Source organism: Felis catus, chromosome A2 (assembly GCF_018350175.1).
Source record: "Felis catus isolate Fca126 chromosome A2, F.catus_Fca126_mat1.0, whole genome shotgun sequence".
NCBI lineage: Eukaryota > Metazoa > Chordata > Mammalia > Carnivora > Felidae > Felis > Felis catus.
This window is the reverse complement of record NC_058369.1, coordinates 44,830,629-44,849,454: the sequence shown is the minus strand read 5'-3', so window position 1 is coordinate 44,849,454 and position 18,826 is coordinate 44,830,629. Positions and strand designations below refer to the sequence as shown.

Below are 18,826 nucleotides of genomic sequence, written 5' to 3'. Positions count from 1 at the left end.
CTTACTTGCTAGAGATTTCTGAACTTCTTCATAGCCAAGCTGAATCAGTGTTTCTGTCACTATTATTTTATATTTAACATTTTTTGCAATGTTAATCATATCTTGTTAAGAACTTGAAGCATCCCCCCCCCCCCAAAAAAAAGAAAAGAAAAGAACTTGAAGCACCTCCCTATTGACTATTCTTCCATTTCTCCCATCTAAACTCTACAGATCCCAAGCCTTCCATCTGGCTGGATCCTCTTACCTCATTTCTTGTATAGCATTCGTTCATGTCTATCACTTCATCATGCATGTGCGTGAGCTCCAACGTGGTGACTTACTTGTTCCTTCTCTGCCTCTCCGTGTGGATCATTTTCTTTAACAACAGCTTAAACTCACATCCTATGGGAAGTTAATTTTGCTAGACCCTGCCTGACTCCAAGAGTTTCTTCCCTGTGTGTTCGCTAGGCACTGCTGTGTACTTTTGTTTGGGTTCTGTTGTGTTAATGTGTACTTCACTGGTGGTTTCCAAATTATTATAAGTGTGTATATATTGTCTTCATAGCTGAATTTTATAAAACCTTAGGAAGCAAGTCATAATCGCTATCTTCTCTCCTCCTTCAACTGAACTAGACTTTTATAATTTTTATAATCATAGAATTAAAATGAAAACCCCTATATAAAACAGTCTAGGTAAACCACAATCCTCAACCAGGAATGAAGATTTCCTATCACTTCTTTCTTTTACTGGTTTTCCAGAAATTTGGGGAAGAGATTCAGATTTATACATTCCTTTCCATCCCCACCACCATTCACCCTCTGTGATTTCACCCTTAAACCTTCCCCTGTTCTGATTTCTCCAGGGAGTACAAGCCTTTGGGGGTATGAAGAGAAGTTCTCCCAGTATAAATTGGGACCCACTGCCCTAGACAGAGACAGAAGGGAGCACATACACGTCTCCAACCAAATTTACTTACATATTACTTTGCATCAGATGGGCTCAGTGGAAGTTACAATTCAATCAAAAGGTTCAGTCACAAAGGATGAGTAAAAGGCACAGTCAACCAAAATAAAGCCAAAATAATAATATCAAAATAACCAAGCAAAGGGAACATCCTATTATTAGAAAGATGTTTTAATACCCAACATTGCTAGCAATGTGCCATGAGTTGGATTGGGGGTTGATAAACTTTTTTCTATAAAGGGCTGTAAATATTTCAGGTTTTGTTGGGCCAGGAAGTCTCTGTTGCAAGTACTCAATCCTGCCCTAGTAGTTCAAAAGCAGCTGAGACAATGTGTAAATGAATGAGTATGGCTGTGCCCAATAGAACTTAATTTGTGGAGACCGAAATTTGAATTTCATCTAATTTTCATGTGTCACAAAATTTTTCTTTTGATTTATTTTCTACCATTTAAAAATGGAAAACCACTCTCAGCTTGCAGGCTGTGCAAACACAGGTGGCAGGCTGGATTGTGGCCTGTGGGCTGTAGTTTGTCGAGCCTTAGATAAAAGCATTTCAGGCAGAGAGAGCAGCATGTTTGAAGGCTTTGTCACAGGAGTAAGGTCATTTGAAGAGGTGACAGGAGGCCCACATAGCTCAAGAAGCAAATGTGAAGGCAAGTAAGTGAGACAGCAGATACAACAGCGAGGTAGGAGCCTGACCACTGTGGAGGTCTTCTTGGTCATGTGATGGGTTATCTGTACCGAGATCAATGGGAAGCCACTGATACAGTGTCACACCTGGCTCTACATTAGAATCACCAGGGAAATGTAAAAACAAATTCATACTCCTGGCTATCATCTAAGAATTCCTTAGAAATAATCTCTGGGTATGAAGAGTGGGATTCTCATGTTTAAATTACCTCTGTTGGTTCCGTGGCAGTCAGCTTAGCCCTGGTCTGCAGACCTGAATTTGGAAACAATCTCTGGATCTCTGCTTTAGGGATGGAGAAACACTGCCCTATGAAGGTCAAGTGATTTCCCAGATGGGTGCACAGTAAATCACAACACGTGCTATGTGAGTACACACACTGAACTCAATTGATCAAGGACAGGAAACAATTTAATAGCAAGTGTGGAGACCCATGCCAAAATCATTCCCTAACTCCGTATGCTCCTCAGTGAGGCGCAAACCCTTTGGCTTGCCAGGCAATACCTTTCAAAGCCTGAATCACAGAAATCTTCCAGCCTTATCTCCCTCTGCTCAAATATTCATCCCTAGTTTCCATTTGAATATGTTTCATTCTGGCTGTTCCTTCCATTAAAATAGCCCATCACCACCTTCTCCACCATACTCTACCAAGAATCAGATGAGTTTGGATGGTTGGTTCATTCATTTCATAAAAAACCTTGAGTATTTAGAGTACCCTAGGCACAGTATCAGGAACTGGGGGTATCCAGTGTGCTCAAACACAAACAGCACTTTTCCTCATGGCCCTTTCAGCCTGTTTGGAAAATGAACAGCATTGAAATAATCATACTCATAAATATAAAATTTATAACTTTAAAAGAAAAAAGAAATGAAGGACAGAAGGAAAGAATAAAAGTCCATAGTCCCAACTCCCAGGGAAACCACTGTTAACATTTTGATAAATTTCCTTCCAGGCTTTTTCCTATTTATGTATATAAAAATACCCATATGTATATGTATGTTGAAGACTATAGAATTTTATTTTATATATTGTTAAAAAAATAAAGTTTGTAACTGTAATAAGATTGGAAGTCTCTATCCTTTAAACCACTATAGAAATTTCAGCCATTTTCTTATGACCCCCGTAGAACCCCAATTTAAAAATTACATTATGTTCATAACCTCAAATACATCTTGTACCAAGGACGTGTGTGATGAATGTTTATTGGATTGAATTTATTGGAGATGTGATATAGGAAGTTGCATCTTGTGGAAGATGTGAGTGATGGTTGGTTCCAAATAAACCAGTTAGGGGGTTTGTTTAATGGTTGCAAAGTCCATACAAGAGATAATAAGGATAGAAACAAGGACAGGGAAGGGAGATTGACTAAAAAAAGAGGAATACTATGAGAGACACCTGTAAAAAAAATTTTTTTATCAAGTGTTGCCTTTATATTGGGGACCTTATTTCAGATATTTCTACTTAAAAATCTGGTTTTCTTGTAATCATGTCTTGAGGCATAACCAATACCATGACCATATAAATAGAACAGGTCAGTAGTAGTCCCTGCCTGAGTATGGCCATCAGTTAACCCCTGACCATAACACAACATGGCATATTATACTGAGGGAGAAAAGGGTAGTGACTGACGAGAAGTTCATGGAGTCTCCTGCAACACTAGGCCTGCGTATCATTACAAACGTTTAAAAACAAATCTCTCTAAATTCTTCTGCGACTGCACTTCAGGGGAGCTTAAAGTCATAACTATTTTGCCCATGGCTCTAGGAGAGACAAACTGAGGCAATAGGGGAAAGTTCTAGGTCTGAATTTGGAGAGCAGAATGAGCTCTGTTTCTATAACTGCACATGCAAAATTAAAATGATATAGCATTACCAATAAGCAAGGCAACAGATTCTATCTAGAGCAATGATGCTCATGTTGCTTTGATGTTGTTTTGCCTCCAAGGCAGGATTTCCATTATTATGGAGATGAACTGCCTCTAATTATTGCAATAACATAATTGTTCCCCAGGGCAGAATTCCTAATAACCGAGCTGTATAGCTCTGTAGCAACTGTAAGAGATATCCTGAGCACAGGTTTCTCATTAAAAGCACATATATAGACACTCTGTTTCCAGAAGAGAAACAGAATGCCTAAAGCAATAAACTTTCCTTTCCATGCTAGGATTCGATCGGCCTTCTGGGCAAATACCTGCCATCACATTTGCTCTGCCTCCCAGACTGCCAGAATCTTCAGACCAGGGTTTCACACTTTATATACCACATGGAGTTTTGTAGCCCAGTGCTGGGATTTGCCTCCATGTATTACATGAATTTTAACTCTTCCAAAGCCCTTTGGGAAAAGAGGCATATTAGGACCATGATCTAATTTCACCTCGGAGGCAGACTTCATTGTCTCTAGGCAAGAAACATGAATATGAATTTTATTCCTATTTGGGTTGAATATTCTCATAGACTGCTAGACTTGATCAGATTAGACTGTGGGGATCAGGCAAACCTAAATATATATTACAGTATGTGAAGAAATGCCTAAAAATATGGATGTTTATATACTATTACTGTGTCTTTAAGAGTGGTCCACCGTGGCCTCAAAGTGTTCTGCCCAAGGTGATATCAAGGTTCCTAACCCCAAGGGTCACCTTTGAGCTGTTATTTAGTTGGATCTCTTGAAAGCACTAAACACTTGCTCCTTCTTGAATCTTTCTGTTCTCTTGGTTTTTGTTTGTTACATTCCCCAATTTGTTTTTCTACCCCTTTAGGTCTGTTCTCCTAATCCTTCCATCAGGCTCTGCTTCCACCATTCTGTGTATGGGGCTCTTCCTCAGGGTTTCTTCCTTTAATTCACAGATGGTTTTATTTGACAAAACTCTCTCTGGATGAACTGACCTACTCCATGGCTTCCTATCTACTGATGATACCTAAGTCTCATTAGTTTCCTAAACTCAGACCTATGTTTCAACTTTCTTGTTGGACATATTTACTGAGCACTTAATCTATACTTGGCATTGTCCTAGATGCTACTGTTACAGAATGGAACAAAACACACTCAAAGGGCCCAATGTAATCACAAGGAAGAAGGAGGAGGCAGAAGAGATCAGAGTAATGTGATGTGAGAACTCTGACTCGTCTTTGTTGGCTTTGAGGATGGAGGGGGTGGGGAGCTGAGCCAAGAAATGAAGGTGTTCTTTAGAAAGCTGGAAACAAATTTTTAACTAGAGAATCCAGATTTTAGATTAGTGAGACCCATTTCAGATTTTTGATCTCCAGGACTGTAAGATGTTATATTGTTTAAGCCAGACACACACACACACACACACACACACACACACACACACACACACACGCATGCACCACACACCTGCATACATTGTTGGTTCCTGTGGAATTTACATTCTGATTGGGTGGAGGGTGGGGAAGACAGTGAATATACAGTATGTGAGATGGTGATGAGAACTATGGAGAGTATAAAGCAGATAAACAGGATGGGGACTTTACAATTCGAAACAGGTTAGTGGGAAAAATCTTTGCCAAATAGGTGATACTTGAATGGGAATTCCTATGTGAATGTGATACCTCTACTTGTAGGCACCTCCGATTCAACATTTTAATGTTACTCTTTTTACCTTCCCCTCTCAGACTTCCTCTTTATAGACTAACCATTGTGGCACTGGCACTACCAGGCACCAGCTGCTCAAGGTAGAATCCTGGGAGTCTTTCCCTACCCCTCCTTCTTTATAAAATCTTTCTACCTAATACATCATTAAGTCTTTTCAGATTTTACCCTTTAAAAGCCCATCTGTCATCCTTCCTTTACTCTCAAAAGACTGAATCGCCATCCTTTTCATTTCCATCCTAGACTACTGTCTGCAACTGGTCTCTCTGCCTCTCCAATCTTGCTCGTCTCTGATTCCTTCTCTATGTTGCAGGTGAAGCAATCCCTTCACAGTACTTGTATGACCAGGTACTGCTTGCATAACATCCTTTCATTTTCTCCAGGGTCTTCTAGTTCAAGTCTAAACTCTGCAAACATAAAATTCAAGGCCTCCACAATCCATTGTTGGCCTACATTTTCCAATGTTCCTTCTTAGTACATCACGTTTATAACATATGCCCTAGGATTATGGAGAAACATATTGTTATTTTGCTACTGGGTTCCTGCAATAGTCTATGAGAATCTTGAGGGCTGGGTTTATGTCTCCTCTTTCTCTCTATCCCTAGCACCAAGCAGACGGCCTAGCATATGGCAAGTACCCAATGCATTCTTCATTCATTGAACAAAATTGAAGTTGGCTAGTTTGACAGAATAGCCATGCTGCTGTTCTGAAACCATGCCTGTGACATGCAGGCTGTAGGTTTCAGATTCTTTTCAGAAACATTCAGTGGCATATCTATATTGGTTATTATCAATTTGCTTGACAAAATCTATTAGCTTAGTGTCTAAAAAAGGAGGGAAATTCTCAAGCATGAGTAAGGCCACAAAGTCTTTATTTACACAATGTTAACTAGAGTAACATTTCACTCATTTCTTCAGCTTCAGTGAGAAGTAAAATATTTCCTCTAAGTGAATTTTCCAGTCAACTACACTTACCCCTTTAAGCACGAAGATAATTAAAAAAAAATAACCTTTGGGAGTGAGTGGTCTTTCTATGATGCATTATACACTTGCCTGCCTTACTAATCACTGAAGAGAATTTTTCCTCTTTAGATACATCATATAATGGTAATTATCATACTTTCTACAGAGATAAGATAAAGCTATTTATCCCCTTTATTAATACTGCTTTTAATTATAGGTGACATACTTTCTATTAGAAAGACATTGAAGAAGACAATCAGGGAAGTGAGAGAATGCAAAAATAATGCCATATAAAGAATATCAGGGACATTTAGGCTTGGAAAAGAATTGAAAGAGGGTATCACAGTAGTCTGCTAGTATATAAAGGGAAGGACTGGGGTGGAGAAAATGAGATTTATCATATAACTTCAAAAGCAAAACAAAACACAATGAGTGAAAGTTATAAGGATATAGGTTATGAAGAAAAAAAATTCTAACAATTAGTTAGGTCTCCATCATTAGATATATCAGGGAAGGATAAGGGTCCAGCCATTTGGGGGAACCCTATTCCTGGAATGAAAGCTGGGCCCTGTAACTACAGTAGGAATTTGGCATTGTTGTCTGCCCAGCGTTCATTTACTGTTGTTCTGGAAGCAGGACCTTGCCTTTCTTTCTTTGGGGAAACCCTTTTCAGCCCATGTGGTTTGAAGTGGAGCTTCCCTATGCACCCTCTTAGGATAAGTGCATGCCTCATGTTTTCCTACACAGTGTATTACATGATCCTTGAATGTATTGGTTCAGGGGAGAACAACGACCAAGGCAGGTGTATTCAATTATGTGAAAATCTATTCTGGAATTGTTACGAGAACCTAAGAAAAGAAGGCAAGCATGAGGCTGCAGACAGCCATCCTACCACCAGGAGAGGAGAGCCCGCTGGAAGATAGAGTGAACACAGATGAGTCACACATGATACCACTGTGTGAGCACCTGAGCCTGGTCACAGCTTCGGTTACAGTCCATCCCTGGCCTTCTCAGGTGTACAAGTCAATGTGCTGAAGTTAGTGTTGAGGTGGATTTCTGTAACTTACACCAAAAGAGTCCATTCTGGTTGAAAGGTTTTATGGCTCCTTATAATTCTAGGATCCTAGGTTTTTATGAATGATTCTGCTACTTTTGTATTTTGATGTTTTTGTTTCTAACAGATCAACTTCAATCTCATCTGCTTCAAGTGCCTTCTGTCTAGAAACTAGAAGTAAACAAAATGATGAACATTATTCTTTTAGAAGGCTTAATTGGTCAATTAATCCAAATAATTTTGCTACTTTGATGGTGACTTGAGGCCTTTCCTGAAGGCTAAAGGACTTGCGCTAACAGTTGACCCTTGTTTTAAATATCTGATATTGCCTACATTCTGATAGCTGCAAACATGTACAAGAGAAAAAGACATGTTTTAGGCACACAATTACAAAGCTAACTCTTTCATTTGGATGCTTCATATAGAGGAGGCTAGTGTGAATATGCTTTAAATTTCTAAAGCCATGAGAAACCAAAATAAGTACATACAAACGTATTTTTAAATAGTTTACATGTCAACATTAAACCAGTATGTCTGAATCTATACCCAGTGAGATAACTACAATATCACTATATGATTAAATAAGTTAAAAACTTAAAATTTTAAACTATTGTTTCATATAATTTTAGCGTGAACTTGTTTGTAGGTGGCTGCTTAGCTCAAAAAAGAAATTAAATATCACGTACTAAATAGTGTTTGACTAAGTAAAAACATAGACTCAAGGGGTAACATTACTAAAAAGGGTGCTTGATCATTAAGTTTTGTTTCACCAAAACACTGTTTATACCAGTATTTTGTACTTAAGATATTAATAACTTTTTACTCAAAGGTTAAAGGTTTGCCCTTTGATTCTTTTTAAAAATTTTTAAAAATGTTTTCATTTATTTTTGAGACAGAAAGAGAGAGAGAGCATGAGCAGGGGAGGGGAGAGAGAGAGGGAGACACAGAATCCGAAGCAGGCTCCAGGCTCTGAGCTGTCAGCAGAGCCCAACGCGGGCTCGAACTCACGGACTATACTGTGAGATCATGACCTGAGCCAAAGTCGGACGCTTAACCGACTGAGCCACCCAGGTGCCCTTGCCCTTTGATTCTTAAGATTCTAGATCTCAAAAGAGAATTAGGGCTAATAAGTCACTAGGCACAAAGAAGTTTGCCTTCTGTGTTGGTCTAACAATGTCAACTCTTTCCTAACATAAGAATTCTTGAATTTTTCACTCATGAATTGTTTTGCTCCCTTATCTATTTAATTCTTTCTCCTTTATCAGAAAAAAGGAGAAAAATGGCAAAATTTCATCTCTGCCAGTGAGAACATATTAAGATCTTTCCTATTTTTCACCTTTTTCAGTAATTATAAGATGTACAGCTGAGTTTATATCTTTCTCAGAAGTTAAAAATCCAGTGACTCATGAAGTAAACTTGGACTATTTGGTACTAGCATTAAAATTTTCAAAAATTAGTTGCTGACATTTAAAAATATAAAAAGAGTTCAAATAAAAGTCCAGATTTCTAGTTCTCTTGAAGAATGAGAAGATAGGGAGGCACCTGGCCTGCATCTCCAATTGGCAGCAATAATGCTAGAATTGAGTGGCAGGCACCTCCCTTGGATAGGGCACACCATCATTCCCCTTTACATTACACCTGGCCAGCTCTGGGATTCATTTACATTACCAAAATCAGCCTCTCTGCTTAAGAAAATCTGAGTGAGGTAGAAGGAAGGAACAGAGCTGTGAGAACACAGTGCCCATGGGGAGAAGGAAGGGCTAATACTGATAGCTTGGGTCATGCCTGGTGACTCTGGAGGTGGAGGGGATAAACAGCAAGACTGGATAATGATGGGGAGTTTCCTCAGTTTAAATACATCATCTTTAGTGCCATAAAAATGTTGAAGCAATATGCAAGTCCTATTAATCAAATCGGTAGTAGAAAGAACTGGAGAAAGACAAGCTTTGTGGTAAGTCAAGTGGTAGAAACAATCAATTAAATTAACTTATCAAATAGAGTTCTTGACACTGATACACCATTTCCCCAAAAGTAACTGAATCAGTATGCAACAATGGTTAAGCTACAGCAGTGCTAAGCTGACATTAATACTGTTCAAAATAATAGGTTTTTTTCTTTTATCTTCTAGAGACATACGAAGATTGTATTTCCTTGCTGGAGTGAACTTCTTTTTTTTTGAAATTTCTTTTTATTTATGTTTTTATGTTTTTATTTTTTTGTTTTTATGATCATTTATTATTTTTTTAATATGAAATTTATTGTCAAATTGGTTTCCATACAACACCCAGTGCTCATCCCAACAGGTGCCCTCTTCAATGCCCATCACCCTCTTTCCCCTCCCTCCCACCCCCCATCAACCTTCAGTTTATTCTCAGTGTTTAAGAGTCTGTTATGATTTGCCTCCTTCCCTCCCTGTAACTTTTCCCCCCTCCCCCTCCCCCAGGGTCTTGTGTTAAGTTTCTCAGGATCCACATAAGAGTGAAAACATATGGTATCTGTCTTTCTCTGCATGACTTACTTCACTTAACATAACACTCTCCAGTTCCACCCATGTTGCTCAAAAGGGCATATTTCATTCTTTCTCATTGCCAAATAGTATTCCATTGCATATATAAACCATAACTTCTTCTGAAGGGCAGTATGATTTGTTTTGGCCAACAGAACATGAGTGAAAATGAATTGCTTCATTTTTGGGCAAAAGCTTTAAGATCCTATGCATATTTGGCCCCCCTCTTTGTCCTCTGCAATACTAACGTTCAGGAGGGTGCTACTCCATAAGCCCTGGTTTTAGAGGACAGCACAGCTACCTGCAGACCTCTGATGAGCATGCAATGTGAATGAGAAGTTGACTTGTTGTTTTAAGCCACTGAAAGATGTGTGTTACAGTAATGTTACTCTAACTTCATTCATTCATGGATTTTGACATGTCTGTCCATTATCTGTATTATTTTAAGGTACTTGTTCTTTAAATCATTGTTAAATTAAAACTTACAAAAGTACCCTTAGGGGTACCTTGGGTAACTCTGTCAGTTAAGCATCTGACTTCAGCTCAGGTCATGATAGGAGTTTGTGAGTTCAGGCCCCACATCAGGCTCTTTGTTGACTGCTCAGAGCCTGGAGGTTGCTTTGGATTCTGTGTCTCCCTCTCTCTCTCTAGCCCTCCCCCGCTCACACTCTGACTCTCTCTCTTTCTCAAAAATAAATAAACATTAAAAAAGTACCCTTAGTCTAGGCAATACATATGGTACATGCTAGTTATACTTCAATTATGTTATAATAAACAAAGTAAATGTATAACTATTAAAGGTAATCTACAGACCTAATTCTGAGAAACAACGTGGTGAAACAGAAAATAAACCTGAAGACTAAAAAATAAGAAACTGTGTTTTCAAGTTCCAAGTATGGCTCCAAATTTGAACACCATGCCAATATTCAGTAAACTATACTGCTTTGTTAATATAACAGGAATCAGGAAAGGATATATATTATGAATTTAATATGTGTGTGAATGCACCATCTATAAACCATATCAAGTTTGTTTACAAAAATCATTAATAAAGGCAACATCATCAGTGCGATTATCTAATTTGCATATGCAAATCTAAAGGTGTACAGGTGTAAAGGGTAGATACAGATACATTTTACAGGCTTCCACATTGCATCCTTGAGTACTTGACCTTTAGCATCCATTAAAATCATTATGTATACAGCTAGTAAATGCTGTGACACAGACTCATGCATAATTACCATTTTCCAACAGATTGATAGATTACAGAAAGGGGTGGGAGATATTTTACAGGGGTGACAGCCAAAAAAGGTCTTAGAGATACCTGCCATGTGGTGCAATCTGACCTAAAACCCCAAACAACCCATATATATTTACACTGTATAAATATCATGCATTCTAAATGTCATTCATGTACAAAAGGAAATACACAAGTAAAGAATTTATGTCAGAAAGAAAAAGAAACTGCCATTTCAAAAAGATGTCATTAAAGTAATCAAAACTAAGTTATGTGCAGAATGAGCTTTGGAATTAGCCGTATTTAGCCTTAAAAAAAGGAGAAACGAATGGACATACTAGCCATTACCAAATATGTGAAAGGTTGTCATAGCAAAAGTATTTATTTAAGCAAAAAGAAGTAGGGTGGAGAAACGTGGGCTAATCAACAAATTTTAGGCTAAAATTAAGGAAGGTTTTTGTAGCTGCTCACCTTTGAGCAGCTCTGACAGTCTTCAACAGGGATCATGCAATCTCTCTCTGCAGGGAGGGCTTTTTAGAATCTTAATACCAAGGAAGATTATAATGACCAGCTAATTTACCGCCCTCTTCCAAAGCTTCAGTTCTTTGATTAACATTTAGTTCAACAGTAGATAGTAAATTCCTCCCTCTAGAACTGTTAATAACAAATAAATTATTAGAGGTTAATCAAATGTTAAAAATATCTGAAGACAGTACCTTTCATTTTCTCTTAATATGTCCCTTCCTTTCTTCCAGGTGTAAACAGGTTTAGGAGAAGCTTTTGGCTTACATTCGATGACAACTTCCCCTCCCACTTTGACAAGAGTTACTCTTTTTAAGAGGGTTCTTGAAAAATCTGGACCCGCAGCTGGAAGAGAATAGAGAAAATAAAATATCAATTATTATGGAAGAAAAAAATCCCACTAGATCATGCTTTATGCTTTTTCTTTCTGCAATGCATTTGTTGTTGCCTTTGACATCAAAGGGAAGAAGTTAAATTGTTTTCTGAAGTAAAGGAAGTAGCATTGTACATTTTGATGGATTAATTAAAAACTGAGGTATAATTTATATATGGTAAAATGCATCAGTTTTGAGTGTACAGCTTGATGAATTTGACATACTGCACAATGAAGATCAAGATACAGAACATTCCATCATGCTGTTGACAAACTCTTAAAAAAATTATCCCATGTTCAAATGAATAAAAATTTTTAAATTCCAGCGAAGCATAAGGGAAAGACAAAACCAGAAAATCCATAAGGCATTTTTTTGATTATGTAGGTTAAAGCATTCCGTCTTGGATAACAATTTCTGCCTCTGCTCTGTCCCTTAGCACTCTGTGAATGTCTCCATGAGAGAACATGCTGAAATGTCTATATCGCCACTCTCTGTGAACTTCCTTCTCCTTAAAAACAAGGGCTTTGTCTGGCTTTCTACTACTATTCCCTAACGCACTGCTTGGCTCATGCAGGAGAAACTGGGGCTTGCTCTTAGAAAACTCAATTCCATGCTTACTATGAGTGTTCTCAAATTCATTTTAGAACTCAGGTGGTTCTATGAAATAATATTGAAGAATTATTTCTTTCCTAAAACAACAGATACATATATCTATCCTCTCAGAAGCAATTTAAAAGACGACTTTCTGAAAAAAAAAAATCTCCATTTTCTTCTGAGTTAACTGAATTAATGTGATCTAGGATCTGTTTGGAGTGGGGATTCATCTCATGGAACCTTAACTTTACTATAGTTAATATCCATGATTCCCTGCAGTTTGACCTAATGGAATTTAAGATTTCAGATTGTGTTAAATGTGAAATGTAAATACTAAAGACAAATTAGTTAAAGAAGGACAGAGAGTGAGTGTGTATGTATGTGGGTGGGGCGAATGGGGGTCAATTTCTTTATCTTTCTTTTTTTTCTTTTCTTTTTGAAAGAAAGAGAGAGGCAGAGGGAGAGGGAGAGAGAGAATCCTAAGCAGGTCCCATACCCAGCGTGGAGCCCAAAGTGGGGCTGGATACCATGACTGCGAGATCACGACCTGAGCTGAAATCTAGAGTCAGACACTTAACTGACCGAGCCACCCAGGCAGCCCTCAATTTCTTAATTGTACCCAAACCATGTACTAGTGATGTAAAAAAACAAACAAACAAAGAAACAAAAAAACCTCAGTGAAACCAAGTTAAATTTTTATTAAGTGTTTTATTAAGTGTGTAAATACTTTCTATAATTGTCTAGAAAGAAATAAAAGTGGGAAGGTTACTGTTTGGAAGGGGTGATGCAATATATGCATGGGGCTGGTTTTACTATGTGAAGGTGAAAGTAAATAATAGATGAATCTAGTAGGCAATTGATATCTCGATCTGTGTACCTTGGATTCACGAGGGGAGTCTATAATTTGAAGCATAATTCTATAATGACAAGTGTAATTAATAAATAGTGTGCAAGTACAGATGTTTCTGCTGTAATGAGGTAAATGTATTCCTAGTATGATCTACAAAGTCACATAATAAAAATTACAGTGTTATAAAAAAGATAGGGTCAGGACAGACCTACTCAATATTTATGTAACAAAAACATTAACTCCCCCCCCCCAAGCCACTTGAGTAAATGTATTAGCATGATTAAAAAGACAAGTGAAATTCCTAACAAATAAATACTACAAAAACAAACAAACAAACAAAACAGAATGTGTGTGTATGTGTGAAGATAGTTTGATGAAAGACTAAAGGAAGAGTTGAGGTAGCTAAGCTCAAGCTAACAAGTAAAACTGGAAAGATTTTGAAACAAGTAAAACCTGCAGAAAGGCTCGTGAGAACCATGCTATAAGCACTGCTGTGTTACAATACACGGCCACACTGAGCCAAGAGCAACAATGTGGGTCAGGGGAATCGAGGGTAACATAGTTGTGCCTTGGCTAACTATCTGTGTTGGTCTGAGTTAGTGGGCTCTGTGCTCAATGGCTACCACTTGTGAAGTCCATGAACACAGCCAGCATTTATGTTATACTGGCACATTCCCCCATTTACCAATCCCATACGTGCCAATATGAACACAGAAAGGTTCTTGTAGCAGAACAGACTCATTCTCATCTTAGGTAAACACTGTGTTGACATATTAATGTAAAAAAAAATCAAATTTCTAGAAGTTTTTGAAAAAGGGTATTTTGTGAAATAGAGTTACAAATTTGTATCATATCAAAATCCCTTCTTAAAACTGTGTCTTTCTACACACACATTTTTATCACTTTAGGCAGACATTTTTCATCTGTTCAGGAGGAATTCTGCAATTGCATTTGAAATGAGTTTACATAAATCAAACTGTGCACAACACATGGGTGTATTTGTCAAAAAACTATATATTGCTTTTACGAGACTTGAAATACCATGGTATCAGCCACACAGAAGACAGAAAACATGCCTTCCAGTTTCAGAAACATTTTTCCTGTACTGTTTATGTGCCTATTATCTTCTGGATATCCTAGAGATTAAGAGTGGCTTTGAATACCTTTCACTAATAAAAATGGAATTATAAATTCAAATCTTTTCCCTTTGTTTACTCAATTTGCTTAATTTACTTCTATTATTGTACCTGCAAATCTATCAGTTGCCACATTAAGCTGCAGTGCTCTCTAGGACAAAACTGTCAAACCTTCATCAGTTTTTGAATACTTGACTCATTAATGGTTTGCTTAACATTCTGCCATTTTGTGACCATCTGTTGTACCTAACATGCCCTTAAGTGTAAGGGATGATGCTTTTTTTCCTGTCTGTACCCTGTATTTAAGTGAAAGAAGCCTGTTAAATTTGACATTCACAGAGAAATTAGGTTTTAAAAGTTACTGGTAAGGTCCCCAGTTGAGCACTATTAGGACCCAACCTTTGCTGGCACTTAAAAATTTAGTACACATTGAAGGTGAAACTTCAGTAGGTTCTTAATAGCTCAGAAAAGGTAAAATCAATTGTCAAATTACCCACTTGAGTCCGAGAGTAGCTCTGATACTGAGAAATCCTCATTTGCTAACTTTAATGTACTTAGAGGATAATATTTCTTACATCAACTACTAGAGGGCACTGCTCTCTCAGTGTTGGAACGAGTCATGTTGTAGGACCTCTTCCATTTGGGAAATGCAACTTCTTATTATTTATCAATGGTCTTTAATCTATTAACATTACATGATCTATGAGAAGCATCCGGCTGAAAGAAGCTCTCTCTGCAATTCTCAACTGTTTGGTTTTAGTGAATTAAAGGACTCTTGGTCACATGTCAAGGGTATTTAAAGTAGCCAACAGAACCCTTGAAAACAGAAGATTTGTGTCTTCATAACATTTTTCAAGAGAGAGAACAAGAACAACTCCTTAGCTAGATGTGCAGTGGGAGTCACATTTGGGAAACATATTGAGTGTGATGTTTTACTCTATTATTGAAGAGGAAAAGGTAATTCTGCATGTCAGTTCTATTGGAGTTATTCTGCAGAAACGTCACTTGGAACAGTGCCAATTGATGGAGACTATTCAGTATGGCCCTTTTAGAAGTTCAGAATTCTAGATTATGTTAACCTTTATCTATTATCTTTAACTATTACCTCATCATTCCATAAAAATAAACCTAGAGTGCATGCATTCATTGAAATGTTTTCACCACTGGGGAGATAATACTGGTATCAGATTTTAAACCCCTAAGCTTTTTCTGGCTTGCTGGGTAGATACCTAGAAGGCCCGTTATAGTGGGAATCTTCTTTTTTCTAGGGCCATTATTTCAGACCAGCGGATTCAAAATCAGCCCTAATCAGGGATGATATTCACAAGGAGACTCAACAAAACTCTGAAGTAAGAGCTTTTATTTATTTCTATTCTAATATCAGCATAATGTTTCCTTTCTAAATCCCTAATGCCGATGCCCTGCTTGTTTTGGTCTAATTCATTGAATACCCTGCTTACCCAGGTCTCCTCCTACCATGGTGGCTCTTAGGTTTATGGGTTCCTGTTACTTTGATTTTAAAACAAAATAATAATATTTTTTGTTAGAAAGTTGTTTAGAAGAATAAATGAAATAATACATGAATTGTACATAAAGTACTTAGCCCAATATTTTCCTAGAGTAACAACTTCATACCTATTCCTCCTCTCTGCTATCTGCACGAGTACCACCACCCTTATCAGGGGACTTTATGCTGAAATACAAGGAGGCTTTTTAGAACCAAATAAATACATCGTTGTTTGTAAATATTTTTTTTTCAACGTTTATTTATTTTTGGGACAGAGAGAGAGAGAGCATGAACGGGGGAGGGGCAGAGAGAGAGGGAGACACAGAATCGGAAACAGGCTCCAGGCTCTGAGCCATCAGCCCAGAGCCTGACGCGGGGCTCGAACTCACGAACCGCGAGATCGTGACCCGGCTGAAGTCGGACGCTCAACCGACTGTGCCACCCAGGCGCCCCAATACATCGTTGTTTGAACAAAATTTTATTTTGAAATAATTATTGATGGACAGGTACAAGGATAAAGAGGCCCTGTGTATTTCACTTAATTTCTCCCAGGGATTACATCTTATGTGAGCATGATAAAATAATCAAAATAAGCGAAGTGATCATTGGTACAATGTGTGTCTTTAGTTCTGTGTTATTATATCACATATGCAGACTTGAAAAACTACTCTGAAATCAAGATATGGAAGCATTCCATCATCTCAAAGATTTCTCTTGTGCAACCCCTTTATGGCCACATTCAGCTCTCTCCTGCCTAATCCTCCCTAATTCCTAGAAACCACTAATCTGTTCTCCGTCTCTACAGTTTTGTCATTTGGGGAGAATATTTTATATACAGAATCATATAGCATGTGACCTTTTGAGATTTTTTTTTTTACTTAGCCTAATGCTCTTGAGATCCACCCAAGTTGTGTGTATCAACAGTTAATTCTTTTTTATTGCTGAGTAGTGGTATCTCATCCATCCTGATCTAGAGGAGAAATACTTCTTTAATGTTGGCATTTCAGGCACTATGGTAACTGACAAATAGTTTTGAGCACAGGAACCATTTCAAGATCTCTCAACACTTTTTCTGCCAACAAGTATGATCAGGCTTAGCCTTTTTTCTTTTTATACAAGGTTTGGAAAGACAAAAATTAACTGTGGAGACATGGGTGGAAAAATTTTTTCTTATTCCAAGCAAAACATTTTAAAGCCATTTTAGAACATCATATCTTATACAGGAATTAACATGTTGACTAAAAATCATTCTTACATGTTTTAAGAGCTTCAGCTGGTGAACCTCCTATAGGAGTCCAAATTAGTGATATTTTACTACATTTGGCACAATGTCGTAAACACTTATACAGATTCATGTCCTTGGTTAGACAAGTAGTACATAGTATGACAGTGCCCTACTTGATTGTAACTTTGTTATGAGATAGAAACTATTGTTGAATGAACAAAAGAGAGTCATTAGAATGTGGTAGTGAGAATCCTAGAATTCCAGTGGTTAAGACACGGTAGTATTTGTTACTAGCGATCACTACATCATCAGTTCCTTGAAGGCAGAGGCTATGTATTATGGATCTATACATCCCTTACCTAGTATAGCATTCGGTACAAAGTAGATGTTTAGTCAGTATTTGCTGAATAAATATGTTGTAGGAGAGAATTCAGGAATTCAGTTCAAACAGGAAATTCTCTTCTCATGATCCTTTTGCCTGGATACCACATCCCTTTCTTCCCTTCAAGTGGCGTTGTAAATGACTTCTTGACCTTCCTGGCCTGCGCTTTGGACACTCAATCCTTTCTAGAGTTAGGCCTTCGTATAATGAAGCAGAATTACTCAAGAAAAAACAATCTGGGATGTTTATACTCTTAAACTACTCTGAAACCACCTGATGGCATGACAGTAGATATTTAACAAATGGCTCTCAAAGAAAACACCAAAGAATTCAGCTTTTAGTGCTTGCAATTTCTGTGGTGTAAATACTTCCGTCATGGCCAATTTCAAGCTAAGAACAAGAAGTCAATGAATACTGAGAAGGATACACAGATTCAGCTACTGCCAGTAGAAGAGCCTTGGCACATAACTTTTTTCCTTACTTCCCCGAAACATACTCTTATGGGAAGCTAACAGGACAAGTGGACCCTGGGAATTCAGCTTTCCCCAGTTTTTTTTTTTTTAATTTTTTTTTCAACGTTTATTTATTTTTGGGACAGAGAGAGACAGAGCATGAACGGGGGAGAGGCAGACACAGAATCAGAAACAGGCTCCAGACTCTGAGCCATCAGCCCAGAGCCCGACGCGGGGCTCAAACTCACGGACCGTGAGATCGTGACCTGGCTAAAGTCGGACGCTTAACCGACTGCGCCACCCAGGCGCCCCAGCTTTCCCCAGTTTTAAGCCTCACCCTGAAGCAGTACCATAATCTCCTTTCTCCTCCCCAGGCACGCTCACAACCCAGTGCTGAGAAGAAAGGAACTTCGACTCCCTTCCATTTCCTTTGATTGTTTCATTTTGTTCCCTAACCTGTGTGGGTCAAGGTATCACAGCAGTTTTAAGGGCTTCTGCTACACATGCCCGGCCCTAGACATACAATCTCAAGAGGAACACAGAATGTGGATGAGCAATGTTTATGTCACCCAGCAGTGACTGATTTCTTGCTCGTCATGTGACTTCAGTAACTCCTTACACTGAAGGAGTTTTAACATGGAAAGAGAACACACATTTTGCCTTTGTGCTATGGGCATTTTTAAACACATTCAAAAAGCTTCATTAAGAGCAACCTGCCTTACACTAAATATAAAATTCACTTCTTCAGGAGCCCAGAAGAGCCACTGTCTGCTTATGTTG

General features: G+C 38.1%; 1 protein-coding gene across 7 annotated transcripts in view; it reads right to left on the bottom strand.

The window, feature by feature from the left end:
* Positions 1-18,826, bottom strand: part of CNTN4 (contactin 4) — an 899,609-nt gene that overhangs the window by 117,065 nt on the left and 763,718 nt on the right. For all 7 annotated transcript variants that reach the window (XM_045051879.1, XM_011280163.4, XM_019824595.3 and 4 more), the window contains one exon: positions 11,721-11,871. In XM_045051879.1, coding sequence (XP_044907814.1) covers positions 11,721-11,871 — 151 coding nt within the window. The remainder of the gene's footprint in view (positions 1-11,720; positions 11,872-18,826) is intronic.